General features: G+C 41.6%; 1 protein-coding gene across 1 annotated transcript in view; it reads left to right on the top strand.

Annotated features, from left to right (window-relative positions):
• The window catches only part of LOC128666644 (cytochrome P450 2D15), a 236,422-nt gene that overhangs the window by 122,345 nt on the left and 86,454 nt on the right, over window positions 1-27,623 (top strand). Inside the window, exon 5 of the mRNA XM_053721351.1 lies at window positions 10,559-10,716. Within this exon, the coding sequence (XP_053577326.1) occupies window positions 10,559-10,716 (158 nt within the window). The remainder of the gene's footprint in view (window positions 1-10,558; window positions 10,717-27,623) is intronic.

Raw genomic sequence — 27,623 nt, 5'->3', positions numbered from 1 at the left:
TGTATAGATACTCACATCATTATACTGCAAAGCATACTCATCAGTGTATAGACACTCACATCATTATACTGCACAGCATACTCATCAGTGTATAGATACACACATCATTATACTGTACAGCATACTCATCAGTGTATAGATACTCACATCATTATACTGCACAGCATACTCATCAGTGTATAGATACTCACACCATTATACAGCACAGCATATTCATCAGTGTATAGATAGTGATACTCACATCATTATACTGCACAGCTCACTCATCAGTGTATAGATACTCACATCATTATACAGTGCAGCATACTCATCAGTGTATAGATACTCACATCATGATACAGTGCAGTGTACTCATCAGTGTATAGATACTCACATCATAATACTGAACAGCATACTCATCAGTGTATAGATACTCACATCATTATACAGCACAGCATACTCATCAGTGTATAGATACTCACATCATTATACTGCAAAGCATACTCATCAGTGTATAGACACTCACATCATTATACTGCACAGCATACTCATCAGTGTATAGATACACACATCATTATACTGTACAGCATACTCATCAGTGTATAGATACTCACATCATTATACTGCACAGCATACTCATCAGTGTATAGATACTCACACCATTATACAGCACAGCATACTCATCAGTGTATAGATACTCACATCATTATACTGCACAGCATACTCATCAGTGTATAGATACTCACACCATTATACAGCACAGCATACTCATCAGTGTATAGATACTCACATCATTATACTGCACAGCATACTCATCAGTGTATAGATACTCACACCATTATACAGCACAGCATACTCATCAGTGTATAGATACTCACATCATTATACTGCACAGCATACTCAGTGTATAGATACTCACATCATTATACAGTGCAGTGTACTCATCGGTGTTTAGATACTCATATCATTATACAGTACAGCATACTCAGTGTATAGATACTCACATCATGATACAGTGCAGTGTACTCATCAGTGTATAGATACTCACATCATTATACTGCACAATATATTCATTAGTGTATAGATACTCACATCATTATACTGCACAGCACACTCATTATCAGTGTATAGATACTCACATCATTATAAATTGCAGCATACACATCAGTGTATAGATACTCACATCATTATACTGTACAGCATATTCATCAGTGTATAGATACTCACATCATTATACTGCACAGAAAACTCATCAGTGTATAGATACTCAGATTAATTATACAGTGCAGCATACTCATCAGTGTATAGATACTCACACCATTATACAGTGCAGCAAACTCAGTATCAGTATATAGATACTCATATCATTATACTTTGCAGCATACTCATCAGTGTATAGATACTCACATCATTATACTGCACAGCATACTCATTAGTGTATAGATACTCACATCATTATACTGTGTAACATACTTATCAGTGTATAGATACTAACATCATTATACAGTGCAGCATACTTATCAGTGCATAGATACTCACATCATTATACATTGCAGCATACACATCAGTGTATAGATACTCACATCATTATACTGCACAGCATACTCATCAGTGTATAGATACTCACATCAATATACTGCACAGCATACTCATCAGTGTATAGATACTCACACCATTATACAGCACAGCATACTCATCAGTGTATAGATACTCACATCATTATACTGCACAGCATACTCATCAGTGTATAGATACTCACATCATTATACTGCACAGCATACTCAGTGTATAGATACTCACATCATTATACAGTGCAGTGTACTCATCGGTGTTTAGATACTCATATCATTATACAGTACAGCATACTCAGTGTATAGATACTCACATCATGATACAGTGCAGTGTACTCATCAGTGTATAGATACTCACATCATTATACTGCACAGCATATTCATCAGTGTATAGATACTCACATCATTATACTGCACAGCACACTCATTATCAGTGTATAGATACTCACATCATTATAAATTGCAGCATACACATCAGTGTATAGATACTCACATTATTATACTGTACAGCATATTCATCAGTGTATAGATACTCACATCATTATACTGCACAGAAAACTCATCAGTGTATAGATACTCAGATTAATTATACAGTGCAGCATACTCATCAGTGTATAGATACTCTCACCATTATACAGTGCAGCAAACTCAGTATCAGTATATAGATACTCATATCATTATACTGTGCAGCATACTCATCAGTGTATAGATACTCACATCATTATACTGCACAGCATACTCATTAGTGTATAGATACTCACATCATTATACTGTGTAACATACTCATCAGTGTATAGATACTAACATCATTATACAGTGCAGCATACTTATCAGTGCATAGATACTCACATCATTATACATTGCAGCATACACATCAGTGTATAGATACTCACATCATTATACTGCACAGCATACTCATCAGTGTACAGATACTCACATCATTATACTGCACAGCATACTCATCAAGGTATAGATACTCACATCATTATACTGTACAGCACACTCATCAGTGTATAGCTACTCACATCATTATACTGCACAGCATACTCATTAGTGTATCGACACTCACATCATTATACATTGCAGCATACACATCAGTGTATAGATACTCACATCATTATACTGTACAGCATACTCATCGGTGTATAGATACTCACATCATTATACTGCACAGCACACTCATCAGTGTATAGATACTCACATCATTATACAGTGCAGCATACTCATCAGTTTATAGATACTCACATCATTATACATTGCAGCATACACATCAGTGTATAGATACTCACATCATTATACTGCACAGCATACTCAGCAGAGTATAGATACTCACATCATTATACTGCACAGCATACTCATCAATGTATAGATACTCACATCATTATACTGTACAGCACACTCATCAGTGTATAGCTACTCACATCATTATACTGCACAGCATACTCATTAGTGTATAGATACTCACATCATTATACATTGCAGCATACTCATCAGTGTATAGATACTCACAAAATTATACATTGCAGCATACTCATCAGTGTATAGATACTCACATCATTATACTGCACAGCACGCTCATCAGTGCATAGATACTCACATCATTATACATTGCAGCATACACATCAGTGTATAGATACTCACATCATTATACTGTACAGCATACTCATCAGTGTATATCTACTCACATCATTATACTGCACAACATACTCATCAGTGTATAGATACTCACATCATTATACTGCACAGCATACTCATCAGTGTATAGATACTCACACCATTATACTGCACAGCATACTCATCAGTATATAGATACTCACATCATTTTACTGCATAGCATACCTATCAGTGTATAGATACTCACATCATTACACTGTACAGCACACTCATCAGTGTATAGATAATCACATCATTATACTGCACAGCATATTCATCAGTGTATAGATACTCACATCATTATACTGCACAGCACGCTCATCAGTGCATAGATACTCACATCATTATACATTGCAGCATACACATCAGTGTATAGATACTCACATCATTATACTGCACAGCATACTCATCAGTGTATAGATACTCACATCATTATACATTGCAGCATACACATCAGTGTATAGATACTCACATCATTATACAGCACAGCATACTCATCAGTGTATATATACTCACATCATTATACTGTACAGCATACTCATCAGTGAATAGATACTCACATCATTATACTGCACGGCATACTCATCAGTGTATTGATACTCACATCATTAAAGTGTGCAGATAGATAGATGCATCATTATTCTGCACAGCATTCTCGTCAGTGTATATATACTCACATCATTATACTGTACAGCATACTCATTAGTGTATAGATACTCACATCATTATACAGCACAGCATACTCATCAGTGCATAGATACTCACATCATTATACAGCACAGCATACTCATCAGTGTATAGATACTCACATCATTATACAGCACAGCATACACATCAGTGTATAGATACTCACATCATTATACTGCACAGCATACTCATCAGTGTATATATACTCACATCATTATACTGCACAGCATACTCATTAGTGTATAGATACTCACATCATTATACAGCACAGCATACTCATCAGTGTATAGATACTCACATCATTATACAAAGCAGCATACTCATCAGTGTATAGATACTCACATCATTATACTGTACAGCATAGTCATCAGTGTAAAGATAATCACATCATTATACAGCACAGCATACTCATCAGTGTATAGATACTCACAACATTATACTGCACAGCATACTCAACAGTGTATAGATACTCACATCATTATACTGCACAGCATACTCATCAGTGTATAGATACACACATCATTATACTGTACAGCACACTCATCAGTGTATAGATACTCACATCATTACACTGCACACCATACTCATCAGTGTATAGATACTCACATCATTATACTGCACAGCATACTCAGTGTATAGATACTCACATCATGATACAGTGCAGTGTACTCATCAGTGTATAGATACTCACATCATAATACTGTACAGCATACTCATCAGTGTATAGATACTCACATCATTATACAGCACAGCATACTCATCAGTGTATAGATACTCACATCATTATACTGCACAGCATACTCATCAGTGTATAGACACTCACATCATTATACTGAACAGCATACTCATCAGTGTATAGATACACACATCATTATACTGTACAGCATACTCATCAGTGTATAGATACTCACATCATTATACTGCACAGCATACTCATCAGTGTATAGATACTCACATCATTATACAGCACAGCATACTCATCAGTGTATAGATACTCACATCATTATACCGCACAGCATACTCAGTGTATAGATACTCACATCATTATACTGCACAGCATACTCATCAGTGTATAGATACTCACATCATTATACCGCACAGCATACTCAGTGTATAGATACTCACATCATTATACAGTGCAGTGTACTCATCGGTGTATAGATACTCACATCATTATACAATACAGCATACTCAGTGTATAGATACTCACATCATGATACAGTGCAGTGTACTCATCAGTGTATAGATACTCACATCATTATACTGCACAGCATACTCATCAGTGTATAGATACTCACATCATTATACTGCACAGCACACTCATTATCAGTGTATAGATACTCACATCATTATACATTGCAGCATACACATCAGTGTATAGATACTCACATCATTATACTGTACAGCATATTCATCAGTGTATAGATAGTGATACTCACATCATTATACTGCACAGTTCACTCATCAGTGTATAGATACTCACATCATTATACAGTGCAGCATACTCATCAGTGTATAGATACTCACATCATGATACAGTGCAGTGTACTCATCAGTGTATAGATACTCACATCATAATACTGAACAGCATACTCATCAGTGTATAGATACTCACATCATTATACAGCACAGCATACTCATCAGTGTATAGATACTCACATCATTATACTGCAAAGCATACTCATCAGTGTATAGACACTCACATCATTATACTGCACAGCATACTCATCAGTATATAGATACACACATCATTATACTGTACAGCATACTCATCAGTGTATAGATACTCACATCATTATACTGCACAGCAAACTCATCAGTGTATAGATACTCACACCATTATACAGCACAGCATACTCATCAGTGTATAGATACTCACATCATTATACTGCACAGCATACTCATCAGTGTATAGATACTCACATCATTATACTGCACAGCATACTCAGTGTATAGATACTCACATCATTATACAGTGCAGTGTACTCATCGGTGTTTAGATACTCATATCATTATACAGTACAGCATACTCAGTGTATAGATACTCACATCATGATACAGTGCAGTGTACTCATCAGTGTATAGATACTCACATCATTATACTTTACAGCATATTCATCAGTGTATAGATACATCATTATACTGCACAGCACACTCATTATCAGTGTATAGATACTCACATCATTATAAATTGCATCATACACATCAGTGTATAGATACTCACATCATTATACTGTACAGCATATTCATCAGTGTATAGATACTCACATCATTATACTGCACAGCACACTCATCAGTGTATAGATACTCACATCATTATACTGTGTACAGCATACTCATCAGTGTATAGCTACTCACATCATTATACTGCACAGCATACTCATCAGTGTATAGATACTCACATCATTATACTGCACAGCATACTCATCAGTGTATAGATACTCACATCATTATACTGCACAGCATACTCATCAGTGTATAGATACTCCCATCATTATACTGTACAGCATACTCATCAGTGTATCTCTATATTTGGTTATTCTTTGAGGTACACAACGTAATTAGTGGAGCATTTAATGCAACCATTAATCTCATAAGTTTTAGTAACGCATGAGTAGAAAGTTTTTCCCTCAGTGAGGTAGTCACAAGCCCTGCACCTTGATACTCCACATTTATAGGTGCCATTAACAGCAAGCCAAGTGGTGGTTCTTTGCTTTTGAGGTAACTGACTGGGGGAAAGAATATTACCCAATGTTTTATTTCTGGAGTATACACACTTGAAGCCTTTTTCCACTATAGGCTTCAATTGTTTTTCCCCATATAGAATGGTAAAATACTTCCTGAGAATATTACAGATCTCATAGTAATCCGAAGAGTACTGTGTAATGAAATGTGTTCGTTCATCAGCGACTTTGGGAGGTTTACTCAATAAAGTATCATTTCTAGTAATGAGACATACTTCGTCTACAGCTTTGTTAACTAGGGTATGGCTATATCCTCTCTCAAGCAGCCTGTGTTTAATCACCTGGCTCTCAGATGTGTAGTCTGAGCCTTTTTTGCATATTCTCCTGGCTCTAAGGAGTTGCCCCTTCACAATACCCTTAAAGACGTGTTTTGGGTGGGAACTTTTGCTGTGTAAAAGGGTGTTCCCTGCTATTGGTTTGCAATATAATTTGGAAACAATAATACCTGTATTAGGATCACCCACTAGGGTAACATCCAACAAATTTATCTCCAGTTTGTGCCACTCATGTATGAAGTTAACTCCGTTGTCACTTGTATTTAGGTAATCTATGAATTCACAAGCCACCCAATCATCAGAAGACCAGATGATTAATAAATCATCAATGAAACGCTTGTATAGCTGTATATATTTCGCATAGGGGTTTCTATCTGCATACACAAAGTTGATCTCAAGCCACCCCATAAATATGTTCGCATATGAGGGGGCAAACTTTGCCCCCATGGCTGTGCCCTGTGTCTGCAGGTAGAAAACCCCCTCAAACATAAAATAATTATGCTTGAGTAGAAAGAGAGTGACTCTAATGATGAATTTGGTGGTGGCGTCATTCATAGAGTAGAAAGCCTCAAGAAAGTATCTAATAGCCTGGATACCTAAGTCATGTGGTATGCTGGAGTACAAAGACACCACATCCACTGTGAGCCAGCTCGCAGTAGATGTCCAGATGATTCCATCTAGAAGTTTTAATACATGCGTGGTGTCTTTTATGTGGCTTTGTAAGGAGGATGCAACCGGTTGTAAGATAGCGTCCAACCATTCGGACAGTGGCTCCAAAAGGGAGCCAATGCCCGAAAAAATGGGGCACCCCTTAACGTTAGATACACTTTTATGAACTTTCGGCAGATGATGAAAGATAGGGACCACTGGATAATCCACAGATAGATACTTAACAGTATCATCATCCAGTATGCCCAAATATCTTCCATCATCCAGCAAGCTCAAGAGTTCCTTTCGGAACCTATTTGTGGGGTCATTAGTAAGTGGGGTATATGTAGCAGGGTCATTTAATTGTCTTTTTGCCTCACTGACATACATATCTTTGTCCAGGAGAACTATGCTTCCACCCTTATCAGAATTTCTAATAACCAAAGATTGTACAGTGTATTGATACTCACATCATTATAGTGTGCAGCATACACATTAGTGTATAGATACTCACATCAATATACTGCACAGCATATTGATCAGTGTATATATACTCACATCATTATAGTGCACAGCATACTCATCAGTGTATAGATACTCACATCATTATACAGTGCAGCGTGCTCATTATCAGTGTATAGATACATCATTATTCTGCACAGCATTCTCGTCAGTGTATAGATACTCACATATTATACTCTACAGCATACTCATCAGTGTATATATACTCACATCATTATACTGTACAGCATACTCATCAGTGTATAGATACTCACATCATTATACAGCACAGCATACTCATAAGTGTATAGATACTCACATCATTATACTGCACAGCATTCTCGTCAGTGTATAGATACTCGCATCATTATACTGCACAGCATACTCATCAGTGTATAGATACTCACATCATTATACAAAGCAGCATACTCATCAGTGTATAGATACTCACATCATTATACTGTACAGCATACTCATCAGTGTATAGATACTCACATCATTATACAGAACAGCATACTCATCAGTGTATAGATACTCACATCATTATACTGCACAGCATTCTCGTCAGTGTATAGATACTCACATCATTATACTGCACAGCATACTCATCAGTGTATAGATACACACATCATTATACTGTACAGCATACTCATCAGTGTGTAGATACTCACATCATTATACTGCACAACATACTCATCAGTGTATAGATACTCACATCATTATACTGCACAGCATACTTAGTGTATAGATACTCACATCATGATACAGTGCAGTGTACTCATCAGTGTATAGATACTCACATCATAATACTGTACAGCATACTCATCAGTGTATAGATACTCACATCATTATACAGCACAGCATACTCATCAGTGTATAGATACTCACATCATTATACTGCACAGCATACTCATCAGTGTATAGAAACTCACATCATTATACTGCACAGCATACTCATCAGTGTATAGATACACACATCATTATACTGTACAGCATACTCAACAGTGTATAGATACTCACATAATTATACTGCACAGCATACTCATCAGTGTATAGATACTCACATCATTATACTGCACAGCATACTCAGTGTATAGATACTCACATCATTATACAGTGCAGTGTACTCATCGGTGTATAGATACTCACATCATTATACTGTACAGCATACTCAGTGTATAGATACTCACATTATACTGCACAGCATACTCATCAGTGTATAGATACTCACATCATTATACTGCACAGCACACTCATTATCAGTGTATAGATACACACATCATTATACATTGCAGCATACACATCAGTGTATAGATACTCACATCATTATACTGCACAGCATACTCATCAGTGTATAGCTACCCACATCATTATACTGCACAGCATACTCATCAGTGCATAGATACTCACATCATTATACTGCACAGCATACTCATCAGTGTATAGATACTAACATCATTATACTGCACAGCATACTCATCAGTGTATAGATACTCACGTCATTATACAGTACAGCATACTCATCAGTGTATAGATACTCAAATCATTATACTGCACAGCATACTCATCAGTGTATAGATTCTCACATCATTATACAGTACAGTATACTCATCAGTGTATAGATACTCACATCATTATACAGTACAGCATACTCATCAGTGTATAGATACTCACATTATTATACAGTGCAGTATACTCATCAGTGTATAGATACTCACATCCTTACACAGTGCAGCATACTCATCAGTGTATAGATACTCACATCATTATACAGCACAGTATACTCATCAGTGTATAGATACTCAAATCATTATACTGCACAGCACACTCATTATCAGTGTATAGATACTCACATCATTATACTATACAGCATACTCAGTGTATAGATACTCACATCATTATACTGCACAGCATACTTATCCGTGTATAGATACTCACATCATTATACTGCACAGCATACTTATCAGTGTATAGATACTCACATCATTATACTGCATAGTATACTCATCAGTGTGTAGATACTCACATCATTATACTGCACAGCATACTTATCAGTGTATAGATACTCACATCATTATACTGCACAGCATACTCATCAGTGTATAGATACTCACATCATTATACTGCACAGCATACTTATCAGTGTATAGATACACACATCATTATACTGTATAGCATACTCATCAGTGTATAGATACTCACATCATTATACTGCACAGCACACTCATTATCAGTGTATAGATACTCACATCATTATACTGCACAGCACACTCATTATCAGTGTATAGATACTCACATCATTATACTGCACAGCATACTTATCAGTGTATAGATACTCACATCATTATAAAGGGAATGGTATATTATTCTAACTATTGCTAATTAATGAGTTACCTTTGGGGGTCACAGACGTCTGATTTTGGGACACCGTATAGAACTTTAGGGGTACCTAGGTGGCAGAGGCTCCCTGGTGCTGAGTGTATTTTCTTGCATTTCTCAGGTCTCTTTGACCCTCGTTTCATCATCAACAACGCAGTAAGTAACGTCATCTGCTCCATTGCTTTTGGGGACCGGTTCCAGTATGACGATGAAAAATTCCAGCGTCTTCTCCGTCTGTTTGAGCTAACACTGAAGGAGGAATCAGGGTTCCTGGCTCAGGTAGGTTGGCAAACTATTATATCCATTTGTTTGTCTATTTGTCTATCTGTCTCTGACTGTCTGTATATCTATCTATCATCTATCTATCCTTCTGTCTGGCTGTCTGTCTGTATATCTATCATCTATATATCCTTCTGTCTGTCTATCTGTCTGTCTGTATATCTATCTATAATCTACCTATCCTTCTGTCTATCTTTCTGTCTGTCTGTATATCTATCTATCATCTATATATCCTTCTTTCTGTCTATCTGTCTGTCTGTATATCTATCTATCTATCATCTACCTATCCTTCTGTCTGTCTTTCTGTCTGTCTGTATATCTATCTATCATCTATCTATCCTTCTGTCTGTCTATCTGTCTGTCTGTATACCTATCTATCATCTACATATCCTTCTGTCTGTCTGTCTGTCTATCTGTCTGTATATCTATCTATCTATCTATCTATCTATCTATCTATCTATCATCTATCTATCTATCCTTCTGTCTGTCTATCTGTCTGTCTATATATCTATCATCTACCTATCATTCTGTCTGTATCTGTCTGTCTGTATATCTATCTATCCTTCTGTCTATTTACCTATCTATTTTTTCTGTCTATGTAGATATCTATCTCTAGAGTATCTTTCAATGTCTGTCTGTCTATCTATATGTCTCTCTGACTGTCTGTATATCTATCTATCTATCTATCTATCTATCTATCTATCTATCTATCTATCTATCATCTACCTATCCTTTTGTCTGTATATATATATCTGTCTGTATATCTATCTATCTATCTATCTATCTATCTATCTATCTATCTATCTATAATCTATCTATCCTTCTGTCTGTCTGTCTATTTATCTATCTATTTTTTTCTATCTATGTATCTATCGATCTCTACATTATCTTTCAATGTCTGTCTGTCTATCTACTATATATATCTGTCTATGTCTGTCTGTTTATCTACACTATCTGTCTGTATCTGCCTGTCTATTTAAAATATTTATCTAACAATATATGTCTGTCTAGCTACAGTATCTGTCTTTAATCTGTGTATGTCAAACATAAACAGGGACGCCACATAGCCTTGTATTGTCAGTAGAATCATGTGATCAATACAGATATCAAGATTCACATTTAGTATTGCACCTATGGAGAGGGGTACATATAAAGCCGGCTGTAATCATATAATCACCCAGCAGACAGACCTCCCGTGGTACCCCAGCAGTAGGGATGGGCGAATGTGTAAATTTTAGAATTTCGAATGTAGAACGAATGTTATTACCGAAATTCGAATTCTAAATCCGAATGTCGATAAGAACGAATATTCTTAAAAATTCAAAAATCGAATGTTATTTACAGTTTTCGAATGTCACTTTCGAATTCGAATATTTATAATTATATCGAATGTCCACATTCGAAATTTCGAATTTAACATTCTATTTAACAAATACTATTCATAAGTTCAATAGTTCATGTGGAAGGGCGGGAATCTAGTAAATTGATACATAATAGATACAAATATATCATTTTGAATGTTTCCATATAGAATATTGCATAATTCGAATATTACATTTAAAGAAAGCATTAGAAATACTATTACAAACATATAAATTCGAATTTTTCGAATTGGAATATAAATTCGAATTTTTCGAATTCGAATATTGCATAATTCGAATATTACATTTAAAGAAAAAGCATTAGAAATACTATTACAATCTAAATTCGAATTTTTCTAATTCGAATACACGTATTGCATAATTTGAATATTACATTTAAAGAAAAAGCATTAGAAATACTATTACAATCTAAAATCGAATTTTTCGAATTCGAATATTGCATAATTCGAATATTACATTTAAAGAAAAAGCATTAGAAATACTATTACAATCTAAATTCGAATTTTTCGAATTCGAATACACGTATTGCATAATTTGAATATTACATTTAAAGAAAAAGCATTAGAAATACTATTACAATCTAAATTCGAATTTTTCGAATTCGAATATTGCATAATTCAAATATTACATTTAAAGAAAAAGCATTAGAAATACTATTACAATCTAAATTCGAATTTTTCGAAAAGAATATTTTCGAATGTAATCATAAAATTCGAAACCGAACATTCGAAAATCGAATGTTAGAATGTTATGTAAACATTCTAAATTTGATTCGAACGAACGAATGTGTTAAAATTCGTGCCGTTTTTCGAATGTTGCGAAACATTCGCCCATCCCTACCCAGCAGTGTGTGTAATAATACTCTGAGAGGGGTACAAATAAAGCCGGCTGTAATCATACAGTCACCCAGCAGACAGGCCTCACGTGGTACACCAGCAGTGTGTGTAATAATATTCTGAGAGGGGTACAAATAAAGCTGGCTGTAATCATATAATCAACCAGGAGACAGACCTCCCGTGGTACACCAGCAGTGTGTGTAATAATACTCTGAGAGGGGTACAAATAAAGCCGGCTGTAATCATATAATCACCCAGCAGACAGACCTCCCGTGGTACACCAGCAGTGTGTGTAATAATACTCTGAGAGGGGTACAAATAAAGCAGGCTGTAATTATACAGTCACCCAGCAGACAGACCTCCCCTGGTACACCAGCAGTGTGTGTAATTATACTCTGAGAGAGGTACAAATAAAGCCGGCTGTAATCATATAGGTTACCCAGCAGACAGGCCTCCCATGGTACACCAGCAGTGTGTGTAATAATACTCTGATAGGGGTACAAATAAAGCCGGCTGTAATCATATAATCACCCAGCAGACAGACCTCCCGTGGTACACCAGCAGTGTGTGTAATAATACTCTGAGAGAAGTACAAATAATGTCGGCTGTAATCATATAATCACCCAGCAGACAGACCTCCCGTGGTACACCAGCTGTGTGTGTAAAAATACTCTGAGAGGGGAACAAATAAAGCCGGCTGTAATCATACAGTCACCCAGCAGACAGACCTCCTGTGGTACACCAGCTGTGTGTGTAATAATACTCTGAGAGGGGTACAAATAAAGCTGGCTGTAATCATATAATCACCCAGCAGACAGACTTCCCATGTTACACCAGCTGTGTGTGTAATAATACTCTGAAAGGGGTACAAATAAAGCCGGCTGTAATCATACAGTCACCCAGCAGACAGAACTACCGTGGTACACCAGCTGTATGTATAATAATACTCTGAGAGGGGTACAAATAAAGCCGGCTGTAATCATACAGTCACCCAGCAGACAGGCCTCCCGTGGTACACCAGCAGTGTGTGTAATAATTCTCTGAGAGGAGTACATATAAAGCCGGCTGTAATCATATAATCACCCAGCAGACAGGCCTCCCGGGGTACACCAGCAGTGTGTGTAATAATACTCTGAGAGGGGTACAAATAAAGCCGGCTGTAATCATATAATCACCCAGCAGACAGGCCTCCCATGGTACACCAACAGTGTGTGTAATAATACTCTGAGAGGGGTACAAATAAAGCCGGCGGTAATCATACAGTCACCCAGCAGACAGGCCTCCCATGGTACACCAGCAGTGTGTGTAATAATTCTCTGAGAGGGGTACAAATAAAGCAGGCTGTAATCATACAGTCACACAGCAGACAGACCTCCCGTGGTACACCAGCAGTGTGTGTAATAATACTCTGAGAGGGGTACAAATAAAGCAGGCTGTAATCATACAGTCACCCAGCAGACAGGCCTCCCATGGTACACCAGCAGTGTATGTAATAATACTCTGAGAGGGGTACAAATAAAGCCCGCTGTAATCATATAATCACCCAGCAGACAGACCTCCCATGGTACACCAGCAGTGTGTGTAATAATACTCTGAGAGGGGTACAAATAAAGCCGGCTGTAATCATACAGTCACCCAGCAGACAGACCTCCCGTGGTACACCAGCTGTGTGCGTAATAATACTCTGAGAAGGGTACAAATAAAGCCGGCTGTAATCATACAGTCACCCAGCAGACAGACATCCCGTGGTACACCAGCTGTGTGTGTAATAATACTCTGAGAGGGGTACAAATAAATCCGGCTGTAATCATATAGTCACCCAGCAGACAGGCCTCCCGTGGTACACCAGCAGTGTGTGTAATAATACTCTGAGAGGGGTTCAAATAAAGCCGGCTGTAATCATACAGTCACCCAGCAGACAGGCCTCCAGTGGTACACCAGCAGTCTGTGTAATAATACTCTGAGAGGGGTACAAATAAAGCCTGCTGTAATTATATAATCACCCAGCAGACAGGCCTTCCCGTGGTTCACCAGCTGTGTGTGTAATAATACTCTGAGAGGGGTACAAATAAAGCCTGTTGTAATCATATCATACAGTCACCCAGCAGACAGGCCTCCAGTGGTACACCAGCTGTGTGTGTAATAATACTCTGAGAGGGGTACAAATAAAGCCGTCTGTAATCATACAGTCACCCAGCAGATAGGCCTCCAGTGGTACACCAGCTGTGTGTGTAATAATACTCTGAGAGGGGTACAAATAAAGCCGGCTGTAATCATACAGTCACCCAGCAGACAGACCTCCCGTGGTACACCAGCTGTGGGTGTAATAATACTCTGAGAGGGGTACAAATAAATCCGGCTGTAATCATATAGTCACCCAGCAGACAGGCCTCCTGGGGTACACCAGCAGTGTGTGTAATAATTCTCTGAGAGGGGTACAAATAAAGCCGGCTGTAATCAAATAATAAACCAGCAGACAGGCCTCCCGGGGTACACCAGCAGTGTGTGTAATAATACTCTGAGAGGGGTACAAATAAAGCCGGCTATAATCATACAGTCACCCAGCAGACAGACCTCCCGTGGTACACCAGCAGTGTGTGTAATAATACTCTGAGAGGGGTACAAATAAAGCCGGCTGTAATCATATAATTAACAAGCAGACAGGCCTCCCGGGGTAGACCAGCAGTGTGTGTAATAATACTCTGAGAGGGATACAAATAAAGCCGGCTGTAATCATATAATCACCCAGCAGACAGGCCTCCTGGGGTACACCAGCAGTGTGTGTAATAATTCTCTGAGAGGGGTACAAATAAAGCCGGCTGTAATCAAATAATAAACCAGCAGACAGGCCTCCCGGGGTACACCAGCAGTGTGTGTAATAATACTCTGAGAGGGGTACAAATAAAGCCGGCTATAATCATACAGTCACCCAGCAGACAGACCTCCCGTGGTACACCAGCAGTGTGTGTAATAATACTCTGAGAGGGGTACAAATAAAGCCGGCTGTAATCATATAATTAACAAGCAGACAGGCCTCCCGGGGTAGACCAGCAGTGTGTGTAATAATACTCTGAGAGGGGTACAAATAAAGCCGGCTGTAATCATATAATCACCCAGCAGACAGGCCTCCCGGGGTACACCAGCAGTGTGTGTAATAATACTCTGAGAGGGGTACAAAAAAAGCCGGCTGTAATCATATAATTAACCAGCAGACAGGCCTCCCGGGGTACACCAGCATTGTGTGTAATAATACTCTGAGAGGGGTACAAATAAAGCCGGCTGTAATCATATAATCACCAAGCAGACAGGCCTCCCGTGGCACACCAGCAGTGTGTGTAATAATACTCTGAGAGGGGTACAAATAAAGCCTGCTGTAATCATATAGTCACCCAGCAGACAGGCCTCCCGTGGTACACCAGCAGTGTGTGTAATAATACTCTGAGTCACCCAGCAGACAGGCCTCCCGTGGTACACCAGCTGTTTGTGTAATAATACTCGGAGAGGGGTACAAATAAAGCCGGCTGCAAATCATATAATCACCCAGCAGACAGGCCTCTCATGGTACACCAGCAGTGTGTGTAATAATACTCTGAGAGGGGTACAAATAAAGCCGGCTGTAATCATATAGTCACCCAGCAGACAGACCTCCCGTGGTACACCAGCAGTGTGTGTAATAATACTCTGAGAGGGGTACAAATAAAGCCGGCTGTAATCATATAATAACCCAGCAGACAGACCTCCCGTGGTACACCAGCAGTGTGTGTAATAATACTCTGAGAGAGGTACAAATAAAGTCGGCTGTAATCATATAATCACCCAGCAGACAGACCTCCCGTGGTACACCAGCTGTGTGTGTAAAAATACTCTGAGAGGGGTACAAATAAAGCCGGCTGTAATCATACAGTCACCCAGCAGACAGACCTCCCGTGGTACACCAGCTGTGTGTGTAATAATACTCTGAGAGGGGTACAAATAAAGCTGGCTGTAATCATATAATCACCCAGCAGACAGACTTCCCATGTTACACCAGCTGTGTGTGTAATAATACTCTGAGAGGGGTACAAATAAAGCCGGCTGTAATCATACAGTCACCCAGCAGACAGAACTACCGTGGTACACCAGCTGTATGTATAATAATACTCTGAGAGGGGTACAAATAAAGCCGGCTGTAATCATACAGTCACCCAGCAGACAGGCCTCCCGTGGTACACCAGCAGTGTGTGTAATAATTCTCTGAGAGGAGTACATATAAAGCCGGCTGTAATCATATAATCACCCAGCAGACAGGCCTCCCGGGGTACACCAGCAGTGTGTGTAATAATACTCTGAGAGGGGTACAAATAAAGCCGGCTGTAATCATATAATCACCCAGCAGACAGGCCTCCCATGGTACACCAACAGTGTGTGTAATAATACTCTGAGAGGGGTACAAATAAAGCCGGCGGTAATCATACAGTCACCCAGCAGACAGGCCTCCCATGGTACACCAGCAGTGTGTGTAATAATTCTCTGAGAGGGGTACAAATAAAGCAGGCTGTAATCATACAGTCACACAGCAGACAGACCTCCCGTGGTACACCAGCAGTGTGTGTAATAATACTCTGAGAGGGGTACAAATAAAGCAGGCTGTAATCATACAGTCACCCAGCAGACAGGCCTCCCATGGTACACCAGCAGTGTATGTAATAATACTCTGAGAGGGGTACAAATAAAGCCCGCTGTAATCATATAATCACCCAGCAGACAGACCTCCCATGGTACACCAGCAGTGTGTGTAATAATACTCTGAGAGGGGTACAAATAAAGCCGGCTGTAATCATACAGTCACCCAGCAGACAGACCTCCCGTGGTACACCAGCTGTGTGCGTAATAATACTCTGAGAAGGGTACAAATAAAGCCGGCTGTAATCATACAGTCACCCAGCAGACAGACATCCCGTGGTACACCAGCTGTGTGTGTAATAATACTCTGAGAGGGGTACAAATAAATCCGGCTGTAATCATATAGTCACCCAGCAGACAGGCCTCCCGTGGTACACCAGCAGTGTGTGTAATAATACTCTGAGAGGGGTACAAATAAAGCCGGCTGTAATCATACAGTCACCCAGCAGACAGGCCTCCAGTGGTACACCAGCAGTCTGTGTAATAATACTCTGAGAGGGGTACAAATAAAGCCTGCTGTAATTATATAATCACCCAGCAGACAGGCCTTCCCGTGGTTCACCAGCTGTGTGTGTAATAATACTCTGAGAGGGGTACAAATAAAGCCTGTTGTAATCATATCATACAGTCACCCAGCAGACAGGCCTCCAGTGGTACACCAGCTGTGTGTGTAATAATACTCTGAGAGGGGTACAAATAAAGCCGTCTGTAATCATACAGTCACCCAGCAGATAGGCCTCCAGTGGTACACCAGCTGTGTGTGTAATAATACTCTGAGAGGGGTACAAATAAAGCCGGCTGTAATCATACAGTCACCCAGCAGACAGACCTCCCGTGGTACACCAGCTGTGGGTGTAATAATACTCTGAGAGGGGTACAAATAAATCCGGCTGTAATCATATAGTCACCCAGCAGACAGGCCTCCTGGGGTACACCAGCAGTGTGTGTAATAATTCTCTGAGAGGGGTACAAATAAAGCCGGCTGTAATCAAATAATAAACCAGCAGACAGGCCTCCCGGGGTACACCAGCAGTGTGTGTAATAATACTCTGAGAGGGGTACAAATAAAGCCGGCTATAATCATACAGTCACCCAGCAGACAGACCTCCCGTGGTACACCAGCAGTGTGTGTAATAATACTCTGAGAGGGGTACAAATAAAGCCGGCTGTAATCATATAATTAACAAGCAGACAGGCCTCCCGGGGTAGACCAGCAGTGTGTGTAATAATACTCTGAGAGGGATACAAATAAAGCCGGCTGTAATCATATAATCACCCAGCAGACAGGCCTCCTGGGGTACACCAGCAGTGTGTGTAATAATTCTCTGAGAGGGGTACAAATAAAGCCGGCTGTAATCATATAATAAACCAGCAGACAGGCCTCCCGGGGTACACCAGCAGTGTGTGTAATAATACTCTGAGAGGGGTACAAATAAAGCCGGCTATAATCATACAGTCACCCAGCAGACAGACCTCCCGTGGTACACCAGCAGTGTGTGTAATAATACTCTGAGAGGGGTACAAATAAAGCCGGCTGTAATCATATAATTAACAAGCAGACAGGCCTCCCGGGGTAGACCAGCAGTGTGTGTAATAATACTCTGAGAGGGGTACAAATAAAGCCGGCTGTAATCATATAATCACCCAGCAGACAGGCCTCCCGGGGTACACCAGCATTGTGTGTAATAATACTCTGAGAGGGGTACAAAAAAAGCCGGCTGTAATCATATAATTAACCAGCAGACAGGCCTCCCGGGGTACACCAGCATTGTGTGTAATAATACTCTGAGAGGGGTACAAATAAAGCCGGCTGTAATCATATAATCACCAAGCAGACAGGCCTCCCGTGGCACACCAGCAGTGTGTGTAATAATACTCTGAGAGGGGTACAAATAAAGCCTGCTGTAATCATATAGTCACCCAGCAGACAGGCCTCCCGTGGTACACCAGCAGTGTGTGTAATAATACTCTGAGTCACCCAGCAGACAGGCCTCCCGTGGTACACCAGCTGTTTGTGTAATAATACTCGGAGAGGGGTACAAATAAAGCCGGCTGCAATCATATAATCACCCAGCAGACAGGCCTCTCATGGTACACCAGCAGTGTGTGTAATAATACTCTGAGAGGGGTACAAATAAAGCCGGCTGTAATCATATAATCACCCAGCAGACAGACCTCCCGTGGTACACCAGCAGTGTGTGTAATAAAACTCTGAGAGGGGTACAAATAAAGCCGGCTGTAATCATATAATAACCCAGCAGACAGACCTCCCGTGGTACACCAGCAGTGTGTGTAATAATACTCTGAGAGAGGTACAAATAAAGTCGGCTGTAATCATATAATCACCCAGCAGACAGACCTCCCGTGGTACACCAGCTGTGTGTGTAAAAATACTCTGAGAGGGGTACAAATAAAGCCGGCTGTAATCATACAGTCACCCAGCAGACAGACCTCCCGTGGTACACCAGCTGTGTGTGTAATAATACTCTGAGAGGGGTACAAATAAAGCTGGCTGTAATCATATAATCACCCAGCAGACAGACTTCCCATGTTACACCAGCTGTGTGTGTAATAATACTCTGAGAGGGGTACAAATAAAGCCGGCTGTAATCATACAGTCACCCAGCAGACAGAACTACCGTGGTACACCAGCTGTATGTATAATAATACTCTGAGAGGGGTACAAATAAAGCCGGCTGTAATCATACAGTCACCCAGCAGACAGGCCTCCCGTGGTACACCAGCAGTGTGTGTAATAATTCTCTGAGAGGAGTACATATAAAGCCGGCTGTAATCATATAATCACCCAGCAGACAGGCCTCCCGGGGTACACCAGCAGTGTGTGTAATAATACTCTGAGAGGGGTACAAATAAAGCCGGCTGTAATCATATAATCACCCAGCAGACAGACCTCCCATGGTACACCAGCAGTGTGTGTAATAATACTCTGAGAGGGGTACAAATAAAGCCGGCTGTAATCATACAGTCACCCAGCAGACAGGCCTCCCATGGTACACCCGCAGTGTGTGTAATAATTCTCTGAGAGGGGTACAAATAAAGCAGGCTGTAATCATACAGTCACACAGCAGACAGGCCTCCCGTGGTACACCAGCAGTGTGTGTAATAATACTCTGAGAGGGGTACAAATAAAGCAGGCTGTAATCATACAGTCACCCAGCAGACAGGCCTCCCATGGTACACCAGCAGTGTATGTAATAATACTCTGAGAGGGGTACAAATAAAGCCCGCTGTAATCATATAATCACCCAGCAGACAGACCTCCCGTGGTACACCAGCAGTGTGTGTAATAATACTCTGAGAGGGGTACAAATAAAGCCGGCTGTAATCATACAGTCACCCAGCAGACAGACCTCCCGTGGTACACCAGCTGTGTGTGTAATAATACTCTGAGAGGGGTACAAATAAAGCCGGCTGTAATCATACAGTCACCCAGCAGACAGACATCCCGTGGTACACCAGCTGTGTGTGTAATAATACTCTGAGAGGGGTACAAATAAATCCGGCTGTAATCATATAGTCACCCAGCAGACAGGCCTCCCGTGGTACACCAGCAGTGTGTGTAATAATACTCTGAGAGGGGTTCAAATAAAGCCGGCTGTAATCATACAGTCACCCAGCAGACAGGCCTCCAGTGGTACACCAGCAGTCTGTGTAATAATACTCTGAGAGGGGTACAAATAAAGCCTGCTGTAATCATATAATCACCCAGCAGACAGGCCTTCCCGTGGTTCACCAGCTGTGTGTGTAATAATACTCTGAGAGGGGTACAAATAAAGCCTGTTGTAATCATATCATACAGTCACCCAGCAGACAGGCCTCCAGTGGTACACCAGCTGTGTGTGTAATAATACTCTGAGAGGGGTACAAATAAAGCCGGCTGTAATCATACAGTCACCCAGCAGACAGACCTCCCGTGGTACACCAGCTGTGGGTGTAATAATACTCTGAGAGGGGTACAAATAAATCCGGCTGTAATCATATAGTCACCCAGCAGAGAGGCCTCCCGTGGTACACCAGCAGTGTGTGTAATAATACTCTGAGAGGGGTACAAATAAAGCCGTCTGTAATCATATAATCACCCAGCAGACAGGCCTCCTGGGGTACACCAGCAGTGTGTGTAATAATTCTCTGAGAGGGGTACAAATAAAGCCGGCTGTAATCAAATAATAAACCAGCAGACAGGCCTCCCGGGGTACACCAGCAGTGTGTGTAATAATACTCTGAGAGGGGTACAAATAAAGCCGGCTATAATCATACAGTCACCCAGCAGACAGACCTCCCGTGGGACACCAGCAGTGTGTGTAATAATACTCTGAGAGGGGTACAAATAAAGCCGGCTGTAATCATATAATCACCCAGCAGACAGGCCTCCCGGGGTACACCAGCATTGTGTGTAATAATACTCTGAGAGGGGTACAAATAAAGCCGGCTGTAATCATATAATTAACCAGCAGACAGGCCTCCCGGGGTACACCAGCATTGTGTGTAATAATACTCTGAGAGGGGTACAAATAAAGCCGGCTGTAATCATATAATCACACAGCAGACAGGCCTCCCGGGGTACACCAGCATTGTGTGTAATAATACTCTGAGAGGGGTACAAATAAAGCCGGCTGTAATCATATAATTAACCAGCAGACAGGCCTCCCGGGGTACACCAGCAGTGTGTGTAATAATACTCTGAGAGGGGTTCAAATAAAGCCGGCTGTAATCATACAGTCACCCAGCAGACAGGCCTCCAGTGGTACACCAGCAGTGTGTGTAATAATACTCTGAGAGAGGTACAAATAAAGTCGGCTGTAATCATATAATCACCCAGCAGACAGACCTCCCGTGGTACACCAGCTGTGTGTGTAATAATACTCTGAGAGGGGTACAAATAAAGCCTGCTGTAATCATATAGTCACCCAGCAGACAGGCCTCCCGTGGTACACCAGCAGTGTGTGTAATAATACTCTGAGTCACCCAGCAGACAGGCCTCCCGTGGTACACCAGCTGTTTGTGTAATAATACTCTGAGAGGGGTACAAATAAAGCCGGCTGCAATCATATAATCACCCAGCAGACAGGCCTCTCATGGTACACCAGCAGTGTGTGTAATAATACTCTGAGAGGGGTACAAATAAAAACGGCTGTAATCATATAATCACCCAGCAGACAGACCTCCCGTGGTACACCAGCAGTGTGTGTAATAATACTCTGAGAGGGGTACAAATAAAGCCGGCTGTAATCATATAATAACCCAGCAGACAGACCTCCCGTGGTACACCAGCAGTTTGTGTAATAATACTCTGAGAGAGGTACAAATAAAGTCGGCTGTAATCATATAATCACCCAGCAGACAGACCTCCCGTGGTACACCAGCTGTGTGTGTAATAATACTCTGAGAGGGGTACAAATAAAGCCGGCTGTAATCATACAGTCACCCAGCAGACAGGCCTCCCGTAGTACACCAGCAGTGTGTGTAATAATACTCTGAGAGGGGTACAAATAAAGCCGGCTGTAATCATGTAATAACCCAGCAGACAGACCTCCCGTGGTACACCAGCTGTGTGTGTAATAATACTCTGAGAGGGGTACAAATAAAGCCGGCTGTAATCATACAGTCACCCAGCAGACAGGCCTCCCGTGGTACACCAACTGTTTGTGTAATAATACTCTGAGAGGGATACAAATAAAGCCGGCTGTAATCATACAGTCACCCAGCAGACAGGCCTCCCGTAGTATACCATCAGTGTGTGTAATAATACTCTGAGAGGGGTACAAATAAAGCCGGCTGTAATCATGTAATCACCCAGCAGACAGACCTCCCGTGGTACACCAGCTGTGTGTGTAATAATACTCTGAGAGGGGTAGAAATAAAGCCGGCTGTAATCATACAGCCACCCTGCAGACAGACCTCCCGTGGTACACCAGCAGTGTGTGTAATAATACTCTGAGAGGGGTAGAAATAAAGCCGGCTGTAATCATACAGCCACCCAGCAGACAGACCTCCCGTGGTACACCAGCAGTGTGTGTAATAATACTCTGAGAGGGGTACAAATAAAGCCGGCTGTAATCATATAGTTACCCAGCAGACAGGCCTCCCGTGGTACACCAGCAGTGTGTGTAATAATACTCTGAGAGGGGTACAAATAAAGCCGGCTGTAATCATATAATCACCCAGCAGACAGGCCTCCTGTGGTACACCAGCAGTGTGTGTAATAATATTCTGAGAGGGGTACAAATAAAGCCGGCTGTAATCATATAATTACCCAGCAGACAGACCTCCCGTGGTACACCAGAAGTGTGTAATAATACTCTGAGAGGGGTACAAATAAAGCCGTCTGTAATCATACAGTCACCCAGCAGACAGACCTCCCGTGGTACACCAACAGTGTTTGTAATAATACTCTGAGAGGGGTACAAATAAAGTCGGCTGTAATCATATAGTTACCCAGCAGACAGGCCTCCTGTGGTACACCAGCAGTGTGTGTAATAATACTCTGAGAGGGATACAAATAAAGCCGGCTGTAATCATACAGTCACCCAGCAGACAGGCCTCCCGTAGTACACCATCAGTGTGTGTAATAATACTCTGAGAGGGGTACAAATAAAGCCGGCTGTATTCATGTAATCACCCAGCAGACAGACCTCCCATGGTACACCAGCTGTGTGTGTAATAATACTCTGAGAGGGGTACAAATAAAGCCGGCTGTAATCATATAATCACCCAGCAGACAGGCCTCCCGTGGTACACCAGCAGTGTGTGTAATAATACTCTGAGAGGGGTAGAAATAAAGCCGGCTGTAATCATATAGTCACCCAGCAGACAGGCCTCCCGTGGTACACCAGCAGTGTGTGTAATAATACTCTGAGAGGGGTAGAAATAAAGCCGGCTGTAATCATACAGCCACCCAGCAGACAGGCCTCCCGTGGTACACCAGCAGTGTGTGTAATAATACTCTGAGATGGGTACAAATAAAGCCGGCTGTAATCATATAGTTACCCAGCAGACAGGCCTCCCGTGGTACACCAGCAGTGTGTGTAATAATACTCTGAGAGGGGTACAAATAAAGCCGGCTGTAATCATATAATCACCTAGCAGACAGGCCTCCTGTGGTACACCAGCAGTGTGTGTAATAATACTCTGAGAGGGGTACAAATAAAGCCGGCTGTAATCATATAATTACCCAGCAGACAGACCTCCCGTGGTACACCAGAAGTGTGTAATAATACTCTGAGAGGGGTACAAATAAAGCCGTCTGTAATCATACAGTCACCCAGCAGATAGACCTCCCGTGGTACACCAGCAGTGTGTGTACTAATACTCTGAGAGGGGTACAAATAAAGCCGGCTGTAATCATATAATTACCCAGCAGACAGACCTCCCGTGGTACACCAGAAGTGTGTAATAATACTCTGAGAGGGGTACAAATAAAGCCGTCTGTAATCATACAGTCACCCAGCAGACAGACCTCCCGTGGTACACCAGCAGTGTGTGTAATAATACTCTGAGAGGGGTACAAATAAAGCCGGCTGTAATCATATAATCACCCAGCAGACAGGCCTCCCGTGGTACACCAGCAGTGTGTGTAATAATACTCTGAGAGGGGTAAAAATAAAGCCGGCTGTAATCATATAATTACGCAGCACACAGACCTCCCGTGGTACACCAGCAGTGTGTAATAATACTCTGAGAGGGGTACAAATAAAGTCGTCTGTAATCATACAGTCACCCAGCAGACAGGCCTCCCGTGGTACACCAGCAGTGTTTGTAATAATACTCTGAGAGGGGTACAAATAAAGCTGGCTGTAATAATACAGTCACCCAGCAGACAGACCTCCCGTGGTACACCAGCTGTGTGTGTAATAATACTCTGAGAGGGGTACAAATAAAGCCGGCTGTAATCATACAGTCACCCAGCAGACAGGCCACCCGTGGTACACCAGCAGTCTTTGTAATAATACTCTGAGAGGGGTACAAATAAAGCTGGCTGTAATCATACAGTCACCCAGCAGACAGGCCTCCCGTTGTACACCAGCAGTGTGTGTAATAATACTCTGAGAGGGGTACAAATAAAGCCGGCTGTAATCATATAATCACCCAGCAGACAGGCCTCCCGTGGTACACCAGCAGTGTGTGTAATAATACTCTGAGAGGGGTACAAATAAAGCCGGCTATAATCATACAGTCACCCAGCAGACAGACCTCCCGTGGTACACCAGCAGTGTGTGTAATAATACTCTGAGAGGGGTACAAATAAAGCCGGCTGTAATCATATAGGTTACCCAGCAGACAGGCCTCCCGTGGTACACCAGCAGTTTGTGTAATAATACTCTGAGAGGGGTACAAATAAAGCCGGCTGTAATTATATAATCACCCAGCAGACAGGCCTCCTGTTGTACACCAGCAGTGTGTAATAATACTCTGAGAGGGGTACAAATAAAGCCGGCTGTAATCATACAGTCACCCAGCAGACAGGCCTTCCGTGGTACATCAGCAGTGTTTGTAATAATACTCTGAGAGGGGTACAAATAAAGCCGGTAGTAATCATACAGTCACCCAGCAGACAGGCCTCCCGTTGTACACCAGCAGTGTGTGTAATAATACTCTGAGAGGGTTACAAATAAAGCTGGCGGTAATCATACAGTCACCCAGCAGACAGACCTCCCGTGGTACACCAGCTGTGTGTAATAATACTCTGAGAGGGGTACAAATAAAGCCGGCTGTAATCATATAATCACCCAGCAGACAGACCTCCCGTGGTACACCAGCAGTGTGTGTAATAATACTCTGAGAGGGGTACAAATAAAGCCGGCTGTAATCATAGTCACCCAGTAGACAGGCCTCCCGTGGTACACCAGCTGTGTGTGTAATAATACTCTGAGAGGGGTACAAATAAAGTCGGCTTTAATCATATAATTACCCAGCAGACAGGCCTCCCGTGGTACAACAGCATTGTGTGTAATAATACTCTGAGAGGGGTACAAATAAAGTCGGCTGTAATCATATTATCACCCAGCAGACAGGCCTCCCGTGGTACACCAGCAGTGTGTGTAATAATATTCTGAGAGGGGTACAAATAAAGCCGGCTGTAATCATATAATCACCCAGCAGACAGGCCTCCCGTGGTACACCAGCAGTGTGTGTAATAATACTCTGAGAGGGTACAAATAAAGCAGGCAGTGTACCACAGACCTCCTGTGGTACACCAGCAGTGTGTGGAATAATACTCTGAGAGGGGTACAAATAAAGCCGGCTGTAATCATATAATCACCCAGCAGACAGACCTCCTGTGGTACACCAGCAGTGTGTGTAATAATACTCTGAGAGGGGTACAAATAAAGCCGGCTGTAATCATATAATCACCCAGCAGACAGGCCTCCCGTGGTACACCAGCAGTGTGTGTAATAATACTCTGAGAGGGGTACAAATAAAGCCGGCTGTAATCATATAGGTTACCCAGCAGACAGGCCTCCCGTGGTACACCAGCAGTTTGTGTAATAATACTCTGAGAGGGGTACAAATAAAGCCGGCTGTAATTATATAATCACCCAGCAGACAGGCCTCCTGTTGTACACCAGCAGTGTGTAATAATACTCTGAGAGGGGTACAAATAAAGCCGGCTGTAATCATACAGTCACCCAGCAGACAGGCCTTCCGTGGTACATCAGCAGTGTTTGTAATAATACTCTGAGAGGGGTACAAATAAAGCCGGTAGTAATCATACAGTCACCCAGCAGACAGGCCTCCCGTTGTACACCAGCAGTGTGTGTAATAATACTCTGAGAGGGTTACAAATAAAGCTGGCGGTAATCATACAGTCACCCAGCAGACAGACCTCCCGTGGTACACCAGCTGTGTGTAATAATACTCTGAGAGGGGTACAAATAAAGCCGGCTGTAATCATATAATCACCCAGCAGACAGACCTCCCGTGGTACACCAGCAGTGTGTGTAATAATACTCTGAGAGGGGTACAAATAAAGCCGGCTGTAATCATAGTCACCCAGTAGACAGGCCTC

Source organism: Bombina bombina, chromosome 7, assembly GCF_027579735.1.
Source record: "Bombina bombina isolate aBomBom1 chromosome 7, aBomBom1.pri, whole genome shotgun sequence".
Taxonomy (NCBI): Eukaryota; Metazoa; Chordata; class Amphibia; order Anura; family Bombinatoridae; genus Bombina; species Bombina bombina.
Note: the sequence above shows the minus strand (reverse complement) of the source record. Positions and strands in the feature narration are given on the sequence as shown.